Genomic DNA, 19,376 nt, shown 5'->3' with positions numbered 1-19,376 from the left:
GTCTGTGTCTGTACTCTGTCAAGTAGGCAAATTGTTCCATGGATGCTTGGATAGATCATTAATGGATGGCTGAAGGGGAGCAAACTGGCAAAGACCACCGCTTAGAGCACTTGACCCGCCCAAAATAAACAGACTGATCGCCCCATCTTTTAGTCAGGGACTTTACTGGCCAAAACGACTATCGTTGTTTTCCGCTTCATGTTTTCGGCACCGACAAAATATCTAATGCAAAAATTTTGTCATTGTTTTAGTATATATTTATATAGCTATATAAATAGTTTTTATAACAAATCTTCTTATATTTTGTTATGTTTTAGATACAACCATCTCTGTTCAATAATACAAAGAGATTTTGGCTATACATTATTATAGCCAAGATCTCTTATATTATAATTATATTATAAGACAGAGATAACATTATTTTACATCTATTAGTACGATTTAAAATTTTGAGATTTATGTGCATATTCTGTGTCATCAGCCTTTTGAAAGATAACAAATATAGTAAATTATACACTAAAGTGGACTCCTTATGTCTACAAATATAAGAATTACTACATTTTAGAACGAGTGAAGTGCACCAGCGGTCTTTAAACTTGTATGTATGTGTCATCTAGGTTCCTAAACTCTTAAAATGTATTTTTGGGTCCCCGAACTTGTCCAAGGGTGTCATATAGGTCCAAACGAGCTCTAACCTGCTCCATTCGCTGACGTGACATGCCACGGTGGCGCCTACGAGAAAAGAGAGAAAAGAATAAGGAGGAGAGAGAGAAACCGACATGTAGGACCCACATGGCCCCACCAACACAGAGGCGCCACCGTGGCATACCACGTCAGCGGATGGAGCGGGTTAGAGCTCGTTTAGACCTATATGACACCCCCGGACAAGTTCGGAGACTAAAAATGCATTTTGAGAGTTCAGAGACCTAGATAACATATGTATACAAGTTTAAGAACCGCTAGTGCACTTCACTCTTTTATAATTCATCAACAAATATAAGCATTTCAGAGTACTTTTGCTATTTTTTCCTGCCACCCCGTATAGATGAGTCATAAAAGACACTTTAATAAAATAGACAATTATTTATTTTTTTATATTTTAATAAAAATTATAGTAAAAAATTGATTAATAAAACTATACGATTATTTAAAGTGATAAAAAATTATCAACCCGAAGAGAGTATTGAGCTGACCCTGGAGCTAGTAGACCCCATCTTTAACCTCGAAAAAGAAACAACCAAAGCCCCCAGAGCGAGAGCGCCGGCCATCGGATCGGAAAGGTCTCCATACCGCGTAATAAGCCTCGGCAGACGCGCGTCGGCGCGACAAGACAAGCTGCGACGATTTATATACAGGTAGAAGTAGAAAAGACGGATGCGATCAAAGCGCAGCAAAGGAGTAGCATAGCACTGGCTGCTGAGATCAATCAGCGTCGTCTCGCGTATTGCTGGGCTAGTTTGAGCTTAATTAGTTTGCTTCCATGGGGAACTGCTTCGGCTCCGAGGAGGCCGAAGCAGAGGCCGTGAGGGCGCCAACACCAGGTCACCATGGTCGCCCACGCCCTCAAGGTAGTGGTGACTAAAATCACTTGTTGCGATTCAGAAAGCTCGCGGCATTTCGTTTCAGCATTCATTTGCCAGCGCGGTGCATTTTCTTCCCCCTGGTTCTTGACAAGATTCTGATCGAAACCACCTCGCAGCAGAGGCAGCTACGGCAACGGCGAGGCCCATCATGGCAGCGCCCAGCGCGCTTTCTTCCATGGGCAGCGCCGGGCATCTTACGGCGAGGTCAAGCTCGTCCATGAGCAGCATCACCACCCGAAGCAGCAGCAGTAGCAGCAGCAACCAGCTGCTGCCCCTGGGCCCCGGCGGGGCGCTCTCCCCGGAGCCGGAGGCGGGGAGGATCCTGGAGGTCCCCAACCTCCGCATCTTCACGTTCGCGGAGCTCAGGGCGGCGACCAGGAACTTCAAGCCGGACACCGTCCTCGGCGAGGGCGGGTTCGGGCGGGTGTACAAGGGGTGGGTCGACGAGAGGACGATGAGCCCCGCGCGCAGCGGCACCGGCATGGTCATCGCCGTCAAGAAGCTCAACCCCGAGAGCGTGCAGGGCCTGCAGGAATGGCAGGTACGTTCGTTCGCAGCTCGCCATCTGCTCGCCGCGCTAACGTCAACTTGTTTAAGCGTTTTAGACAGCACGAAAACGGACAGCAGCATATCATAATGGCACGCATGATTCAACAGAGCTCAAGCTGATCCAGAAATAATCCTTAAAAAAGTTTCTCTAACACCCATGCCGCAGGCATCAATAATTGTGACGACCTTGGTTTAAACTTTACACCGGGATCAATATTCCGCCTCCAATACCGCGTGCATGCCGCGTTTTCGCGGCTAGGCAGGCAGTCTCCCACACTTTTCAAATGTTCATATTTATGTAGTATATGAACTTCTTAATTCGCTGGGCCACTTGCCCACACTTCCTTGCAAACGAGCTGCGGTGATCAGCAAGTTTGATCGCACACCGTTTTTTTTTTCTTTTGTGCGTGGACACGCCGAGTGATTGCTGCATTTCGCGCTCGATCCTGCGTGCTGAGGCAGCTGAGCTAATCCGGTGACGGTTTCTGTGTGTTTACAGTCTGAGGTGAACTTTCTCGGGAGGCTGTCGCATCCCAACCTGGTGAGGCTGATCGGGTACTGTGTGGAGGACAGGGAGCTGCTGCTCGTGTACGAGTTCATGGTGAAGGGCAGCTTGGAGAATCACCTCTTCAGAAGTAAGCTTGCTTCTTCGATTCGACTCTTCCTTTCTTGGCGCTGCGCCGTTGTCTTTTGTCTCTCCGGTCTCTGTTCCCTTGCCAGCTTGAACCCGTTGACTTTGGGAAGATTGGTTTCACTTTGTCGACAGCGATGCTGACGCTGGACTGGTTCTGGTTGACGTGGTCTCATAGTATCGTCGTGAAAGTCGGTTGCCGCGCTAGAGTCGGGGTCGTTTAGATGGAGCTAAACTTGGTTGTTTAGATGTGGAACTTTTTAGCCCCTTATTACATCAGATGTTTGATACTAATTTAAAATATTAAACATAGACTAATAAAAAATTAATTTCATAAATGAGTGGTAATCCGCGAGACGAGTTTTTTAAGCCTAATTAATCCATAATTAGAGCATATTTACTGTAGCATCATATAGGCTAATCATAGATTAATCAGGCTCAATAGATTCGTCTCGCGAATTAGTCTAAGATTATGAGTGCGTTTTATTAATAATCTATATTTACTATTTATAATAATTGTCCAAATATTTGATGGACCCCTTGTCCCAAACACCCCCTCAATTTGTCAATTGAGGTCGCCCTCGCGACATGGCCGTGTCAATTCCTATGGACCAAACAGGGTAGCATGTTGCAGGGGATTTGTCGGACCACCAGTAGACAACTCTAGAACTAGAAGGGTACATATAAACCGTAATTTTGTCCTAGTGGTAAAACCTTTTAATTTTTCACAAGATTTTTGTGCATCTAGAGTTAAACACTAGGGATATGAACTAACACGAAAGCACCGGGTATAAGCAGAAGGCAGCGCCTACCAACCGATCTCGTGGAACCTCCGGCTTCGCATCGCCATCGGCGCCGCTCGCGGCCTCGCCTTCCTGCACTCGTCGGACCTGCAGATCATCTACCGCGACTTCAAGGCCTCCAACATCCTCCTCGACACGGTACGTACCCCACATACAAGGACGATGGCAATGGCACCACATGGTACCCGTTCTGACTTGCAGTTGCACATATATGTATGCAGCACTACAACGCCAAGCTCTCGGACTTCGGCCTCGCGAAGAACGGCCCCAGCGCCGGCGAGAGCCACGTCACGACCCGCGTGATGGGCACCTACGGCTACGCCGCGCCGGAGTACGTCGCCACAGGTGCGTAATACGCTCGCTCAACTCCAGCTTAATTACATTACCTAGATGACACGGGTGTCATGTCATCAGCTGACTTGCGCTGTACTGTCATGAGCAGGGCACTTGTACGTGAAGAGCGACGTGTACGGGTTCGGCGTGGTGCTGCTGGAGATGCTGACGGGGATGCGGGCGCTGGACACGGGGAGGCCCGCGCCGCAGCACAGCCTGGTGGAGTGGGCCAAGCCGTGCCTGGTGGACCGGCGGAAGCTGGCGCGGCTGGTCGACCCGCGGCTGGAGGGGCAGTACCCGTCCAGGGCCGCGCAGCAGGCCGCCCACCTCACGCTGCGCTGCCTCTCCGGGGACCCCAGGAGCCGCCCCTCCATGGCCGAGGTCGTCCAGTCTCTCGAGGAGATCCAGCGGATCAGGGCGCGTCCCAAGTGCGCCGCCACCGCGACGCGGGACGACGCGTCGCCGCGGATCCCCCCCGCGCGGAGTGGTGGGCCGCACGGGCACGGGCATGGCCATCACCACCACTCTTCGCGGCCGAGGCCTGCATCGGATGGCGCGCGGAGCGGACACCCATCTAGTGCTCGCGTGAGATAGCCCCCAGGGCCCAACATGTGGCGGAGTTTGCACTTTTTGGCCCAATTTTTTCTGTCTGGGGCTTATCCTTTGCGGATTGGAGTTGGCCCAAATGCTGGTCGGCTAAAGGCAGATAGTGCTTTACTTGAAGCGAGAACTACAGCTTGTGTTGTGGGGATGAGTTGAAAGGATACAGGAGTAGTGACAGTTTTACACATGTCATCGTTGACCCTTGTTCAGCTTAAAGTAGACCTGAACGCGAAGCACGTGACTATAAATCGTGTGCTGGATTTCTGTCTATTAAAAGGGAAGTTGTGGCATACCGTATATGAAAATGTTCCAGCTATCGCTGAAGTGAAAATGTTTCAACCACTGAAATGGTGAAACGTAATCAAATGACACTTAAAAATATTTTGCTTCAACATATAAAAGAACAATTTTGAGCTATTTAAACATCAATAGATCTAAATACAAATACGACATCATAAAAAAACCTGTCGCAACATTTTGATCAGAGTGATGAAAAATCTTATACATGTTCTAAAGCATCAAAAGTTCACAGCAATTATCAAGGGAAAATTACAAGGATACCATTATAATTTTGCGAAATCGTAGAAATGTCATCCTGACCCACGTGTCATTGCTCATGTGGGTCTCATATGTCATTAAGATACCAGTAGCATATCTATAACTTTACAAAATCATAGTGGTATAATTGTAAATTTCCCGATATCAAGGCTAGATCTACCTCGCGCTCCGGAGAAGACAAGAGGAGTGACGTTTGAATGCAAATAGTAATCATCCTAACACCACGTCTGCGCCGGGATGCCGACCCTGCGCTCCACTACCAGTCTACCATCGTATTGGCTTTCTTGTGGGTTATTCTGCATCGCCGCCTCCATCTCCATACACGAACATCCTATAAAGCCGTAGAGAATTTGCGGGAAATTGAGAAACAGTGGGGGAGACGGGGGAGCGACAAGAGGAATGATACGGGAGTGGCGAGGGGATCAAATGGATGGTCCTGCATCGCGATATTCTTTTTTCCCGCTTGATTGCTCGATCTGAAGTATTTGATCTCCTAATGTGAAATGCCATAAGAAACTTTTTAACTGTAAGACATGAAGTAGTAGCAGACATTTTCAAGTTTTGTCCCGGTGGAGTCGAGTCTGGACGCACACTGAAACAGGTAGAATTTTTGAGCTTTGTCCCTCCGCTGAGTCACTTGTGTTGTCCTCATCTGTATAGATTATTCTCGTGTTAATTTTCACCTTTTGCACTTACATTTTCTAAATTATTAAATAATATATTTTCTATGAAAAAAATTATGTAGAAGTTCATTGTCGTAATTTTATAGGATAGCTTTTAATTTTGTACTATTTAATTTCATTCCTTATAACATTAAATAACTATAAGAAATCAGATAATATGTCATCCTTTATTATCAAGAGAATATAAGTCAGTCCTCTTCATTTCCCCTATGATTATGCTTACAACCAAAATTTTGAAGTATATTTTTGGTGGTCTTTTATTGCAGTTTATTTCTTTTACCGTGTTTACTTTTGAATTACTATGAAAATGTATAAAAAAGTTTGACCCACAAATTATCACTCTCATCTTTTTGTTTCTGCTTCTGCTTATAAGCTAAAATTTAAATTTTCAATCTATATTTGAAGTTGTTTTGAGGATTTTTTTTCAATGAAGTTTATTTTTTAGTTTTGGATTTTAGATCGCTAAGAATACAAATATAAAAATTTTATTCACAAATTGTTTTTCACATGCAAATCTGCCGTTTGGTTTTTTCATATGAAAAAGCCAAACAATCACCCCATATTTTTAGTTAACAATAAAGCATATGATTAGCATAAGTGTAAGCCAAATCATTGAGCGACAGCCTGTCTATCACATTACTGGTCCCGTGCATAGCTACATGTATAGTTTTGTTCATTGGTTGCCGTCTTTTTCTCTAGATCATTCCTCAACTCTTATGTATATGTTTCTCAAACTGTTGATCAGTGCATTTTTTATTAAAAAATATATAGAAGTTGATGATGTCATATTTTTCTAAACTAATTTTTTAATTTTGCAGTAATTAATTCTATCGTTATGCCATTAAATAACTATCACATAAATCAGATAATCTTTTATCATTATCTAATAAAATAACACAATCCTTGTGTTCCTTGTTGATATTAATGGATGTGTTTTTTACCTAGATTATTCGTAGCTTTTTTTTTTGGTTTTCTGCGTGTACGTTTCTGAATGTATTTTTTTTAAAAAAAAGTATAAGTTATCATATCACATTTCTATCGTAGATTTTGAACATTACGGTAATTAATTCCATTGCTTTTATTATTAAATAATTATAAAAAACCAAATAATATTTAATCATTCGTCAACAGAATAAGACAACCATTGTCCAGCTCCGGCTCTCGTGACCATTCCAGATTTCACACCCCGGCTCTCGTACGTAGAGCTGTTCACATGTTTCGTTCGGTGGTGGTGCCCATGCATCTCACAATCGCACAGTTCTTTCAGCTTCTACACCCGCTAGCCGCTGCTATGGTAGTATGCTGACACTGACAGATGCATGGAATCTGGTTCGATCTGCACGCACGTTACTCCCGCATACTTCTCGTTTAGGATAACAGGACACCGTGACACGGGTGTTCACTGAACATTCCTGGATTTCATACTTGTAGTAGGAGTATTTCGTTGTAGGGTAACACGCGCCACTGTTAGCACGCACGCATCTGCATAAAACTTAAATGTTGGACGTGACTGATTCCGCCCACTGCATTCTGAAGCATGACTAATGTCTCTTAATCATGTCACGGGATTAGAATATCATGTCTATTTCCATCGCCATTAAGGATTGTAGAAATCAATGTTAATTAGTCTATAATTCTGATGAGTTTAATAAAAGACACCGATCAGATGAAATATGAAAGATAAATTAATTAGTCTATAATTATGATTAGTCAGCTTAAGAGACTGTTATTTATATGAGGAATTTTTTCTGCTGATATGTTTTAAGATAGATTGAACATGCCCTAATAGTCTCTGTAGACCCAAAAGAAAAGGTATCTTTATTAGATTGCGTAATCGTATGTCACGGGATTAGAATACCATGTATGTTCCATCGCCATTAGCCATGTTCATAGATAAAGTTTAAGATTGACTCTTCCGTTATCCACGACATTCACCATTCACGAAAATTTATCTTATAAGAATATGTATTAAGGTAGGATCAAATACAATTTATTCGTTAATAACTTTTGTATTATTGTTTTCTTTTTATTCATTACATGTAACAAAAATGTTTTAAATAAATGCTAAGAATGACTCTAAGTAGTTAGCATCCATAACACCTATTTTTTTCTCTCTTCTCTTTCTCCGTCTCATTATATTTGCTGTTGTAATGATAGACAGTAACAATCATCTTCGTACAATTCTAACCCTATCCTTTTACTTATGCTTATGCTTATAGCCAAAATATAAATTTTCAGTCTTAAATTTAAAATTAAATTTGGGATTTTTTCACCATTGGTTTTTAAATCGTTAAAAATACATATATAAAACTGTTATTCTTATCTCATTTTTCATCTGTAGATATGTTGTTTAGCCTTTTTGTTTTTCATAACCACCCTCCTAGTTTAGACAGACTGCACGGAACGAAGTCTTCGTACTCCCTCTGTCAACCGATTAATTCGTTTTTTATGAGATACAGAAAGTAATTAGGGTTTGAAGACGCTAATGCGCGTGGCACTGGGAAAGAAAGAAACTAACACATATGACAGCAAATCCGTTAGGACTTTTAATTACTAGGGGTGGTAATAGACCAGATCTATGGATTATTTCAATTTTTAGCTCAGCTCCAAATTTTATAGAATTTAAGCACATATCCTTTTAAACTATTATAAATTTTGTAGCCCAAAATTAAGAGTCCATTGCCATCCCTATTTTCGAGTGCATAGTTTGTTGCAGCCACGGGTGATATCATTTAGATCATTGGTGAGAGGTTCAAACGATATATTTGCAAACAAAACATAATTTGTAAATATAACTTTTATATATGTTCTTAGTGATCTAAAAGCTCAGGCTAGAAAATAAACTACGATAAAAAATCTCAAAAATCAAATCTTCTATTTAAATTTTGGTTTATAGGCATAAATAAAAGAAAAAGATAATAGTATAGCTCTTTTTGTTAGGTCTGCTAGGTGAAGTCATAGTTGCTTCAGTATGGGATGTGTAAGAAGCTCAGTGACAATGACATGTTACATCCTCTTCTCGGTGTGTTGGTGCTAGCCGTGTGTAAGTTGTGACAATTTGTGGCTTGGGCTAAGTTCCATCGTAGAGCGTCAATAATGTTTGTTCGTTCTGACGGTATCTGTGGCTACGATGACGTGATCACGGTAGAGCTAAAGTTGCCGTGCCGCTAGACAATATGCTTAGCAACGATAGCACATATTTTATTAAGTCTTAACTGTTAGTCACTTGGGCTGATTTTATAATATTTTGGTATCGACACTTGTTGTTGAGCCCTGCCATCGCGTTAGCTATCAGGTGTTAAAGCTGGGTGAATCAGGGTGATGGTTGTTTGGTGTACTGTGTAGTTATTCCGAACACATTCTTTGTTTCTGATAACTAGTTCCAATTTTCAAGAAGGAAAAAAAAAAAGAGGGCTTTCAGCCCCGCCGCGACACGTACGTCTCTCTCTTTCTCACGCGTCGGGCTCTCTCGGCGCCACCTCTTGATCGCTAGCTAGCTTGCTACTCGATCAGCCGGTCCCCTAGCTATGGCCCCTATATGTGATCACCCCACCCGTGAGGCCATTATCCACCCCTGCCGATCACCCATCTCGACTTTCTGCGAACAACTCGCAGCGGCTCACGCGCGTCTACCGATTCGTAACGTTGGGACGGCGCGCGGCGCGCTGGCTCGCGTCCGCCTTGGTTTTGCCACGATGCCACGCACGAAATCGCCCGCGCCGGCGCCTGTGCTGTGTTGTACTGTGAGCTGAAACCGAGCGATCGCGAAAGATTAGTAGTACTATACGTGGATCCGAATTGAACCACTGCCACCGTGGTCGCCCACCCGCTAGCATATTCAATACGAGAGGGTGGGAGATGCAACAGAGTAGCACTGTACAGACTGACCACCATCAATGGACCGAATAAGCGTCCCCTTCGGCTGATAATATCACCTTTTCGTTTATACCTATAAGTTTATACGATAAAATTTAAATTTTAGCTTTAAATTTAGAGTTAATTTTAAGATTTTTTTATCGAAGTTTATTTTACTGTATTGGTTTTTAGATCAAATATGTATATAATATTTTATTTATAAATTATTTTTTATTTATAAACCGTGAGACGAATCTTTTGAGCCTAATTAATTCATCATTAGCACATGTTAGTTCCTGTAGCACTTATGACTAATTGTGGACTAATTAGGCTCAAATGATTCGTCTCAAGATTTCTTCTTCGGTGTCTAATAATTTAATGTCATGTTTTTTTAAAAAAATTTTGAGAACTAAATAAGGCCTAAATCAGTCTGACGGGTCGTTGGATGATCCATCGTTCCATCGTCTTCAGGACTATGTGTGCACTGTTCCTTGAAAGTTGCAAGGCGTACGATCCAGTGAAGTTTCCACTCGAGCATGGTTATCTTTTAGCTTATCGAAGAAAAAAAACTAAACAACATATGTGTATAATATAAAATAATTTATTAATAAAACTTTTATATTTGTAACCAAGACTGAAAAAATTATGATTAAAAACTCCAAAATTAATTCTAAATTTAAGGTTGAAAATTTAAATTTTATTCTATGAGTATAAGTAAAAGAAAAAAAAATTGGAGCGAAGAGATCCAACAACCGGGTTAGAGTATGTACCATAACTCTCTTAACACAAACACAATACACCACATAAGATTAAATGATAAGTGGAAAAGAGAAAAAAAATGAGTCATCTCTCTTGTAAGGGATAGTCTTTACCCAATCCTCGAAAGAAACAAAAAGAAAAAATAGATTGGTTAATCATTGGTGAAAGTAGTGTACTTTAGGTAATACAGAGATGATGTGGTGTGTTATCTTTTAATACTTATAAACAAAATTAGACGTGCTATATACCTCTGCTATAAAACTTCCTCAAGCTCGCCGACCTTGAATGCATGGCAATGAGCCAAATCGGTCGCTGTGAGCCTGTGAGCACTGGTCCCGATCGTACAAAGTACTACTGTTGCACTGGTCCCGAACTCCCGATCGAACACGAAGGAAAAGGAATCCCTTCTTTCTCCACGTCATTGGGTCTAATCTACTCTTATTTCCTTAGCCACATTAATTGTTTTTAGTCCTAGAATAATATATCAAGGGTGTAAATTGCATCTTTTCACACCACTTCAATTATTTTTAGCCTTTGGATGACTCATCAAGAATGTAATTGCATCTCTTCTCCAAAAGTCACACCAGCACAATTATTTATAACCTATAAATAATTAATAAAGACAAAAAATCTATAAATATATAAAAAAAATTATACAGTAGACAAGAAAAAATTTTAAAACTCATATATACTTTATTATCATACAGTTTTTCTATTCGCTGAGAGCTTCCAGCACAGCTGCACAGCACAGGGGCAATGCCGCAGCTTTCCCGGGGCGGCACGAAAGGCCAGCCCACAACGCCCAACCATGCGCCGCCTCCGGTGAAAAGAAACACTCGACGCGACGCCGCCGTCGTACCCTCGTGACGCGACGTCGCCGTCGTTTGTCACCTTGCCGATCGCCATCGATCCAGTTAAACCCTCCTGTAGCTGCTCAGATGCCTTGGCCTGATAGAGGGACGTCCTTTTCCTTTTTATGAAGGCACAAAAAGTTTCTGTTCAGGCTTGGACAGATCGATCCTAGAGTACAGTAGTACTGGGGGTGATTGTTTTATGTATCCATAAATGAAAAATAGTTTACAGATAAAATTATTTTATATATTTTAGTGATATAAAAAATTAATACTAGAAAATAAATTTTGATATAAAATTTCTAAAAGAAAGTTAAAAATTTAAAACAAAGATAGGGATGCTGGATCATCAGACTGATAGCGCTTATGTCCGTGCAAATTAACCGGCCGTCGCCGCTCGGAAGTACAGCCCTAGAGCGGCATGTGAACCTAAACTCAAGGTCTAATTAAAATATAGTGGCCTGTGTCGGAGCTTAATTATGAAAGAACACGGGAGGCCATGTGAGGTCTTAAAGAACACGTACGATGTTAGGTCATCGTTAGTTGAGGATTTCTTTTTTATGTTTATATAAGGCCGGTGCTAATAGGGGTAAAGGGGTTTTACGAAGGTGTCATGTCCATTAATTAAGTAACATATAATTATAAAAGAAAATATTTGCATGAAACTATAAGAAGAGAGAATTAGTTTTATGGCCATGGAACCTTTGGTCACGTTACCAAGTCCTCGGTAATACAGTGAAACTTGCATTGAGGAGCTTGAGGCACTTCATGCAATCAAACACTATTCGTATGCAATCAAACTTTCAGCAGTAATTAAATGTTTTATTTAGCTTTAAAAATGGTACAATGAAACGCTGCACTGTGAATAGTTATTTCATAAATCGTTTAATCGAGTTAGCTGTTTTGAAAACTGTACAGTGAAACTGAGCATTGAGACTGGCCTAAAAGCGTTACATAAATAATTTGAGATTTAGATGTTGATTGATATAGTATGGCCACGTTCGGCTAGGGTGGTAAGTTATCTAATCACCCTCATTTTTCACGCGCACGATTTTCGAACCGTTAAACGATGTATTTTTTTTAAAATTTTATATAGGAAAGTTATTTTAAAAAATCATATTAATCATATTACCTCTTTTTATTATTTGCCGCGTCATAAAAAATACTTACATCGAATTTTATTTAAATGAGAGGGAAACCTTTACCATAAATGATCTTAGTGGCTAGTTGTAGGTAGGCAAAGCTTGGTATCTTACCATTAATGTTAACAGGGCATCCTTGGTTTTGACACGCACAATGAATACATTTGGATACGAGACGGTATGCTCTTGGTGAATTTTTGCATTCTAACCTTTTTTTAAGAAATCTTAAAATGAACCCCTTTAAAAATATTATCTAATAATAGATCCATTTCCCGATGCCAAGTTATATGGCGCTGAGGTATAATAGCTCAGCGATGTGTGATGCCAAGATGGGTTTAATGTATGTGCTGAGGTGGGGTTGGCGTGGAGGTAGACCAGTCAACCCCATCTTGACACCACACATCATGACGATGAGTTGTTATATCCCGCGCTATGTAATTTGGCACTGTAAAATGGGTCTATTTTTGAACAATGTTTCTAGAGAAGTATTTTTTGTGTGGAAAATGTTAGAATGTGGAAAACTCAGATACTGCTGCCTATGGAACAATTTTTCGAGGTTTGTAAAATACACTACTATAAAACCCCTAATCCCTAACAGATGGCTTCTTATATGCGTCAATCCATTCAAAATCAACATCTATGAGGAGTTTCCCGTGCAAACAAATCTTTTTGACTGAAACAAATTAAGAACCTCCCAGTGGTTTGGCTCATCATGAAAACAGGCACCAATAGTCATAGGAACCGGTTAAAAAAACTAGCAATATAGGAGCCATTAGTGCACGTTTTATAAATAAAAGGTACCAGTGGATCAAACCGAGCTGACAATTGATCCATATGGAAATACCACAACCCGGGTCTTTTTTTAAGTGTGTAATCTTAACTTCCATTGTATCAATACATCCACATCATCTTCTCTCCTCAACCCTCTCTCTTCCCTCTCGATATATCTCCATATTCTCTTTACCACACATCGTGGGTGCATGCTCCTCATGGCGGAGCACAACGGGTGTCCCTCGATGAGCTTGGGGGACCCTAAGTCATTGGTGTTGCTTTCTGAGTGCTGATTGAGAATCCAACATCTATGAAAGATTCTCAACCGTATTGATCCTTCCTATGGTACTTTGGAATATTTGGAAAGGTTGCACAATACAGTTTATAATGGCATTGATGATCATGCCCGAAAAACTATAACACATCTTATTCTTAGATTTTTCTTCGGTTTTTATGTTGTACGTTTCCCGAACTGCTAAATGATATATTTTTTTAAAAAAATCTATATAAAAGTTTATCATTTTATCTTTCTAGAGCAAACTTTTAACTTGATAGTAGTTAATTTCATTATATATATATCATGAAATAATTATGAAACAAATCAAATAATCTTTTATTTTTCATGTCCACAAAGAACACGGCATCTTCCTTTGAAAACATCGGTGCTCTGTTCCATCTTCCTTTGAAAACATCGGTGTTCTAACAGAGCTGTTGCGGAAAAACTGGCTAGGGCCTTGTTTAGTTCCCGATTTTTTTTCAAAAACATCACATCGAATTTTTGGACACTTAAATAAAGCATTAAACATAGATGAACCAAAAAAACTAATTGCACAGTTATGAAAGAAATCTTGAGACGAATCTTTTGAGCCTAATTAGTCCATGATTAGCCATAAATGCTACAGTAAGCAACATGTGCTAATGACGGATTAATTAGGCTTAAAAGGTTCGTCTCCCGGTTTTTAGGCTAGCCGTGAAATTCGTTTTTTTATTCGTGTCCAAAAACCCCTTACGACATCCGATCAAATATTTGACGTGATCCTTCTTCCAAAATTTTTCTCAATCTAAACACCACTTAGGCGTGGGAAGCGTCTATGGAGCTTGTTGTAAACTTGAAATATTTTATTTGCTTCTTTTTCAACTCACGCCCTGTACTTCCAAGTGTGAGTGAAATACAAAAACAATATGATCAAGTAAAACGAGTGAGTCACTAATACATGGTTGTTTTAGTATTAAAAATATTTAATATGATTTTCCAAACTAACTTTTCTATAAGATATTTTAAAAAAATACATCGTTCAATAATATAAAAGCATGCTAATAGAAAATAAAAGACTTTCCCTCTCTTTCATGCATGCAAGCTCGATCGCAACCTAATACAAGTAATTACATATTCAGATCAATAAAAGTTCAGGATAGCAATGCCCGCCATAGTTTCCTTAAAAAATTGCAGGGGCATTGAAGAAGTCATATATAGTTGAAATGACTTAATTACAATCAGCGATAAGTGTGATGCTGACTGCATTTTCTTATGAGAAAAAAAAACTCGATTGTGATAATAGAGTTAGTCCAGTAGGTTAACGTGTTTCAATATTGCCAACTGGAGGTTATTATCCGGGTGTCAAAACCGTTACAGAACATATCTTTATTGCCAGTGACTAACGTACAGCTGCTTTGAACTTGATCCAACCCTATCAATTATCAATGTCGATCAAATGCTTAATCAATACTCTCTCAGTTTTGCGAGGTAAGTTATCTTATACATATGGACACGAATACATATAAATATATATACAAACCATATATATTAATTATTAAATAAATCCCTACCTATTATGATATAAAACGAACGGAGTACATAGATGAAGACAATGAACGCATTAGATAACAGTAGTTGACCACATCAGTAATAGGATCATTCTATAATGCTGGTACAGTATGCAACTATATAAAGCGCTAGAAGATTATGACTCCAGTATTAAAAAAAAAGTCTGAAATACAATGAGATGTGAAAAAAAAGTAGTCATCCTCTAACACTTAAATATGTTGTCCGTAGCAATCACAAAAATATACTACAAATACCCATTTTAATAAAGAAAAATAAATATTAAAATTAATGTGGCATTATATAAAAGTAACTTATCGTGAATTATGGCTTGTGTGAAGTGAGTGCAGCTCAACTGATTATGTTTATTTATGGTGGGACTTGTCCGACCAGTTTTAAATCCTAGATTTGATATATGTGCTCAACTAATTACGAATAATTATTATTTCATTGATAGACAATGTACCCATTAACAACAAGGCTCATGTGATAACTTGTTAATTTTAAAATATACTAATTTAGTCTTAGATTAGAAGGTACTACTTCAGTTTCATATTATAAGACTTTCAAGCATTGACTAAATTCATTCATTGATGAATGTATATAATTTATATATGTGTCTAGATTCATTAGTATCCATATGAATTTAAGCAATGCTAGAAAGTCTTATATTGCAAAACGGAGGAAGTATTTATAATGGTACGATGTATTTATATAAGGAGTGAGTGAGTTTTGACTATGTTTCTCAAAATTCTACACTTCCAATAATATAAACACAGTCAAGGGTGTGTATATGTATGTATGCATGCGTGTGTAAGTATATATGTGTGTATATATAAATAAATAAAAGATCGAAACCAGAATCCGGAAGTATACCAGCTAGTAAAACCTAGCAATATAGAAAGAAATTGGCTCAAGGAATTTTCTGATTGAAAAACTAACTTAAGAGGATTGTGAAAAAGGAATTTCACCTCACGTACCCATCATTCTTTTGGAAATTTTACAACCGTGCCATTACGATTTTGCAAAGTAGGAGATATATCATTGTTATCTCAATGACGTGGGGCACACACGAGTTAATGACACGTGGGACAGAATGACATATCTATAATTTAGTAGAATTGTAATGGCAGTATTGTAATTTTCCTCTTTTTTCTACTTATACTTATAAGCCAAAATTTAAATTTTTAATCTTAAATTTAAAGTTAATTTTAAGGTTTTATTTAGTTTATTTACAACATTGACTTTTAAATTACTAAGAACATATAAATAAAAATTATATTCATAAATTATCCTTCATTTATAAAAGCGGTCACTCCCTCGGTCTTCTGCGACGACTCGACGCACGCGAAACGGCAGTGCATAATTGGCTGTCCTCAGATTAAGATGGGAGCGTGCGCCGGCCGGCCGTATCCAGCTTAATTTGTTAATGGTGCACTAGCAAAGTAATTCCAACCGGCGAGATCTGATAGGGACTGGGACACCACGTACCGATCGAGATGAAGACAACGAAAGGCAACGACAGCTAACTAAAATCCCCGTCTCGCCTCCCTCTTTTGAGTCAGTCTTCTATTGGATGCAGCTGTAATGGTCTCGTTAATTGCACCTCACTACTTCAGTCATCCATCAAGCATCGACCAGGGACGTCGGCGTTGTGCTCCGTGGACTGTGGTTGGTGAGTGATGACCCCAAGCTCTTATGGGGTGGTAGGGAAAAAAAACAAATGCTATATTTCCAAACTAAAAATAATTTATAAATAAAATAGATTATGAGAAAAAAAATTTATACTTGGGTTTTTAGCGAGCTAAAAGCTAAGACTAAAAATAAACTACGCTAAAAATCTAAAAATCATCTGTAATTTTAAAGTTGAGAATTTAAATTTTGGTTTATGAGTATAAACAAGAAGATGTATATATCTACTTATTTAGAAAACGTAATCATTAGTATGTTCATCCTTTTTTTCCATATAGCTCATATGATGTGTTTTTAGACTTTTTTTCTTCTAAATTTTGGTTTCTAAGATCACTTTTAGATAGCTATTGGAGATCGATTTTACACGTCATTTAACAAGAAAATTAGTTTGGTGATAAAACGAAGCAGTTGGTTGGAAAACGTTGACTTCCCCAATGAGCGTAAAACAACTTCTTTCTAAGATAGACCCATCACTTATTTAGTTGTTTTATCCATTTTTACATGAGATTATATAGGTCCGTCATAATGCATGACCTAGTTGCAGTCGTACTAGAAGAGCATAGAAGCAAGAAACGATTGGGCAGGAGTAATAGCATCTTCAACATTATCTTTTTTATCTCTATTTATCTATGTTCAACTAGTTAAAACGATTTATCTCCATATTAACTACACACTCCAACATCTTCATTTAGAACTCTCTGTATATGTGAAGAAAACAATATATGTAAAGCCCATATGTGAGGCCTACAATTGGCATGCTAATTTTGGATGGCCAAATTTGACAATTGAGAGGGGTAGTTTGGAAGTTTGGCTAGTCGGATGTCTTGGTCATTTAGTTGACAAGTTTATTGTGCCTTAAAATTTTATTAAAATTACTAAAATTTGGCTTGGAAAGCCGTGTAGCAACTCTGGTGTACATGCTCTAACGTGCCTTACCTGCAATGATCGATGGGAAAGCTTGGACTCGTGAGCTACTGTAGTTTGATAGGTAACCCTGGGGCCTAGCCAGTTTGCAACTTGCAGAGCTGCTCATCAACTATACGGGCCGGGAGTCAATTATCTCTATGTATAGCTGGGAACCTGTGATTGCTCAAAGCCTTGAAGCGGCTTCTCAATCATATATACGGAGTTATAGGGGATGGCAATCGGATCAACCACCAGAACGCATAATGCAAACTGCAAGTTGTTACCAACATATTGTATTCAGTACTCTGGTTCTTTGCAACTCCACGTTAGAAGGATTTCATCGTTTCATTTTAAAATTGAATTGACTTACTAGCGAATGAATACTATATTTTTTGTAAAATTTTATATACACATACAATGGAAAAACATTCATAAAAGCCACTTTTAAAATTTGAAAAATTTTATGATCATTGAGAAAATATCTAGGTATACTATATTCTCGATGTATAATTCTGATACCTCCGATTACCCAGTAGCCGATGATACTAAAATTAGAAAATACGGTACCTCAAGAAATGCTTTTTACCAATGGTAAAATAACTCTTAAATTTTAGTTTATTTTTTGCTTACAATCAAAAGAAGAAACAAACCGATGAGAGCCCAAAGTCTGAAAGGAAAAATAAAATAAAATATTAATTGATTGTCACACAGTTCTTTCGACGAGATTTTCTATGGTACTGCTGACTGATATGCTTCATTTAGATTCTCTACGGTACTCTTGACTGATATGTGGGCCTCGTAGCCAATAGGCCCCATCTATCAGCGATTCTATTTGGTTGACGACGGCACGACGCTTGGCGGTCGTCACGACTGAATCATGACGCCACCGCATCATCCCTTCTGCTCTGCGCCTTTTTCTCGAGCACGAGCTGGCCCGTGACGCTGTTTGCGCAAATGGAGATTTGGGTAAAGCACTCGCGGAGTCGCGGCCCTCGCGGGCGGAGGAGTGCCACTGATGCGTGCCTTCCAGAAAGATTAAATTGGACGTCCAAATTAATGGCCACTGCGTGCGCTTGCTTTGCCTCCTCCTCCGTCCACCACGGTTTGGTAAGAAAGCGATGCGCCCCCATGCACGAACGCATTTGGGGGGCAAAGGCAAATCATTAGTAGCATCAGCACCGGCTGGGTGCATGATGGTCATGGACCTTGTTGACGCGAAGAAGGGCGTATGCAGCCATGCGGGCAGGAAAGCAATTTGAAGGGGTTATTTTTCAGGTATATTTATAAATAAAAAATAATTTACCAATAAACTTATATATTCTTAGCAATTTAAAAATAAATACTAGAAATACACTACAAAGAAAGCACCATAAACTCAACTCCAAATTTAAGATTAAAAATTCAAACTTTGACTTACAACCATAAGCAGAAGCGATAAGATGAGTGTAGAAGAGTTTTTGTCCCTACTTGACAAGATCATGGGGTTATCTTTAGGGTTACTGGTGAAAACCAAACGACATATTTACAAACGGAAAATAATTTACGAATAAAACTTATATATATATATATAATATATATATATATATATGTATGTTCATAGCGATCTAAAAGCCAAAACTAAAAAAATAAATTTTGGTGAAAAAATCTCAAAACCAATTTCAAATTTAAGGTTGAAAACTCAAATTTTGGATTATAAGCTAAACCCAAAACCAAAAGCTGAAGGTGACATGTTTCTGACATGCATAATTCATCGAGAATAGCCAGCGAGCATACTGCTCTATCTATTTTAAAATATAGCTATCTAGCATAGGATTTATCTAGGCTCATACAAGAAT

The 19,376-nt window shown here is 39.2% G+C and overlaps 1 protein-coding gene across 1 annotated transcript; it reads left to right on the top strand.

Annotated features, from left to right (window-relative positions):
* Positions 1 to 1,480: 1,480 nt before the first annotated feature.
* On the top strand, positions 1,481 to 4,864 carry LOC102710693 (probable serine/threonine-protein kinase PIX13). The gene is made up of 6 exons (XM_040523413.1): positions 1,481 to 1,568; positions 1,703 to 2,124; positions 2,632 to 2,767; positions 3,562 to 3,704; positions 3,788 to 3,911; positions 4,009 to 4,864. The coding sequence occupies exons 1-6, from the start codon at positions 1,481 to 1,483 to the stop codon at positions 4,491 to 4,493; spliced, it is 1,398 nt and encodes a 465-aa protein (XP_040379347.1). The 3' UTR covers positions 4,494 to 4,864.
* Positions 4,865 to 19,376: the final 14,512 nt, after the last annotated feature.

Source organism: Oryza brachyantha, chromosome 4, assembly GCF_000231095.2.
Source record: "Oryza brachyantha chromosome 4, ObraRS2, whole genome shotgun sequence".
Lineage (NCBI taxonomy): Eukaryota > Viridiplantae > Streptophyta > Magnoliopsida > Poales > Poaceae > Oryza > Oryza brachyantha.
This window is presented reverse-complemented; position numbering and strand designations above follow the sequence as displayed.

Coding starts and splice junctions, on each gene's coding strand:
- LOC102710693 (XM_040523413.1), top strand. CDS start 1,481: ATGGGGAACTGCTTCGGCTCCGAGGAGGCCGAAGCAGAGGCCGTGAGG. Junction 3,705..3,787: donor CCAACATCCTCCTCGACACG/GTACGTACCCCA, acceptor ATATGTATGCAG/CACTACAACGCCAAGCTCTC. Junction 3,912..4,008: donor GCCGGAGTACGTCGCCACAG/GTGCGTAATACG, acceptor TGTCATGAGCAG/GGCACTTGTACGTGAAGAGC.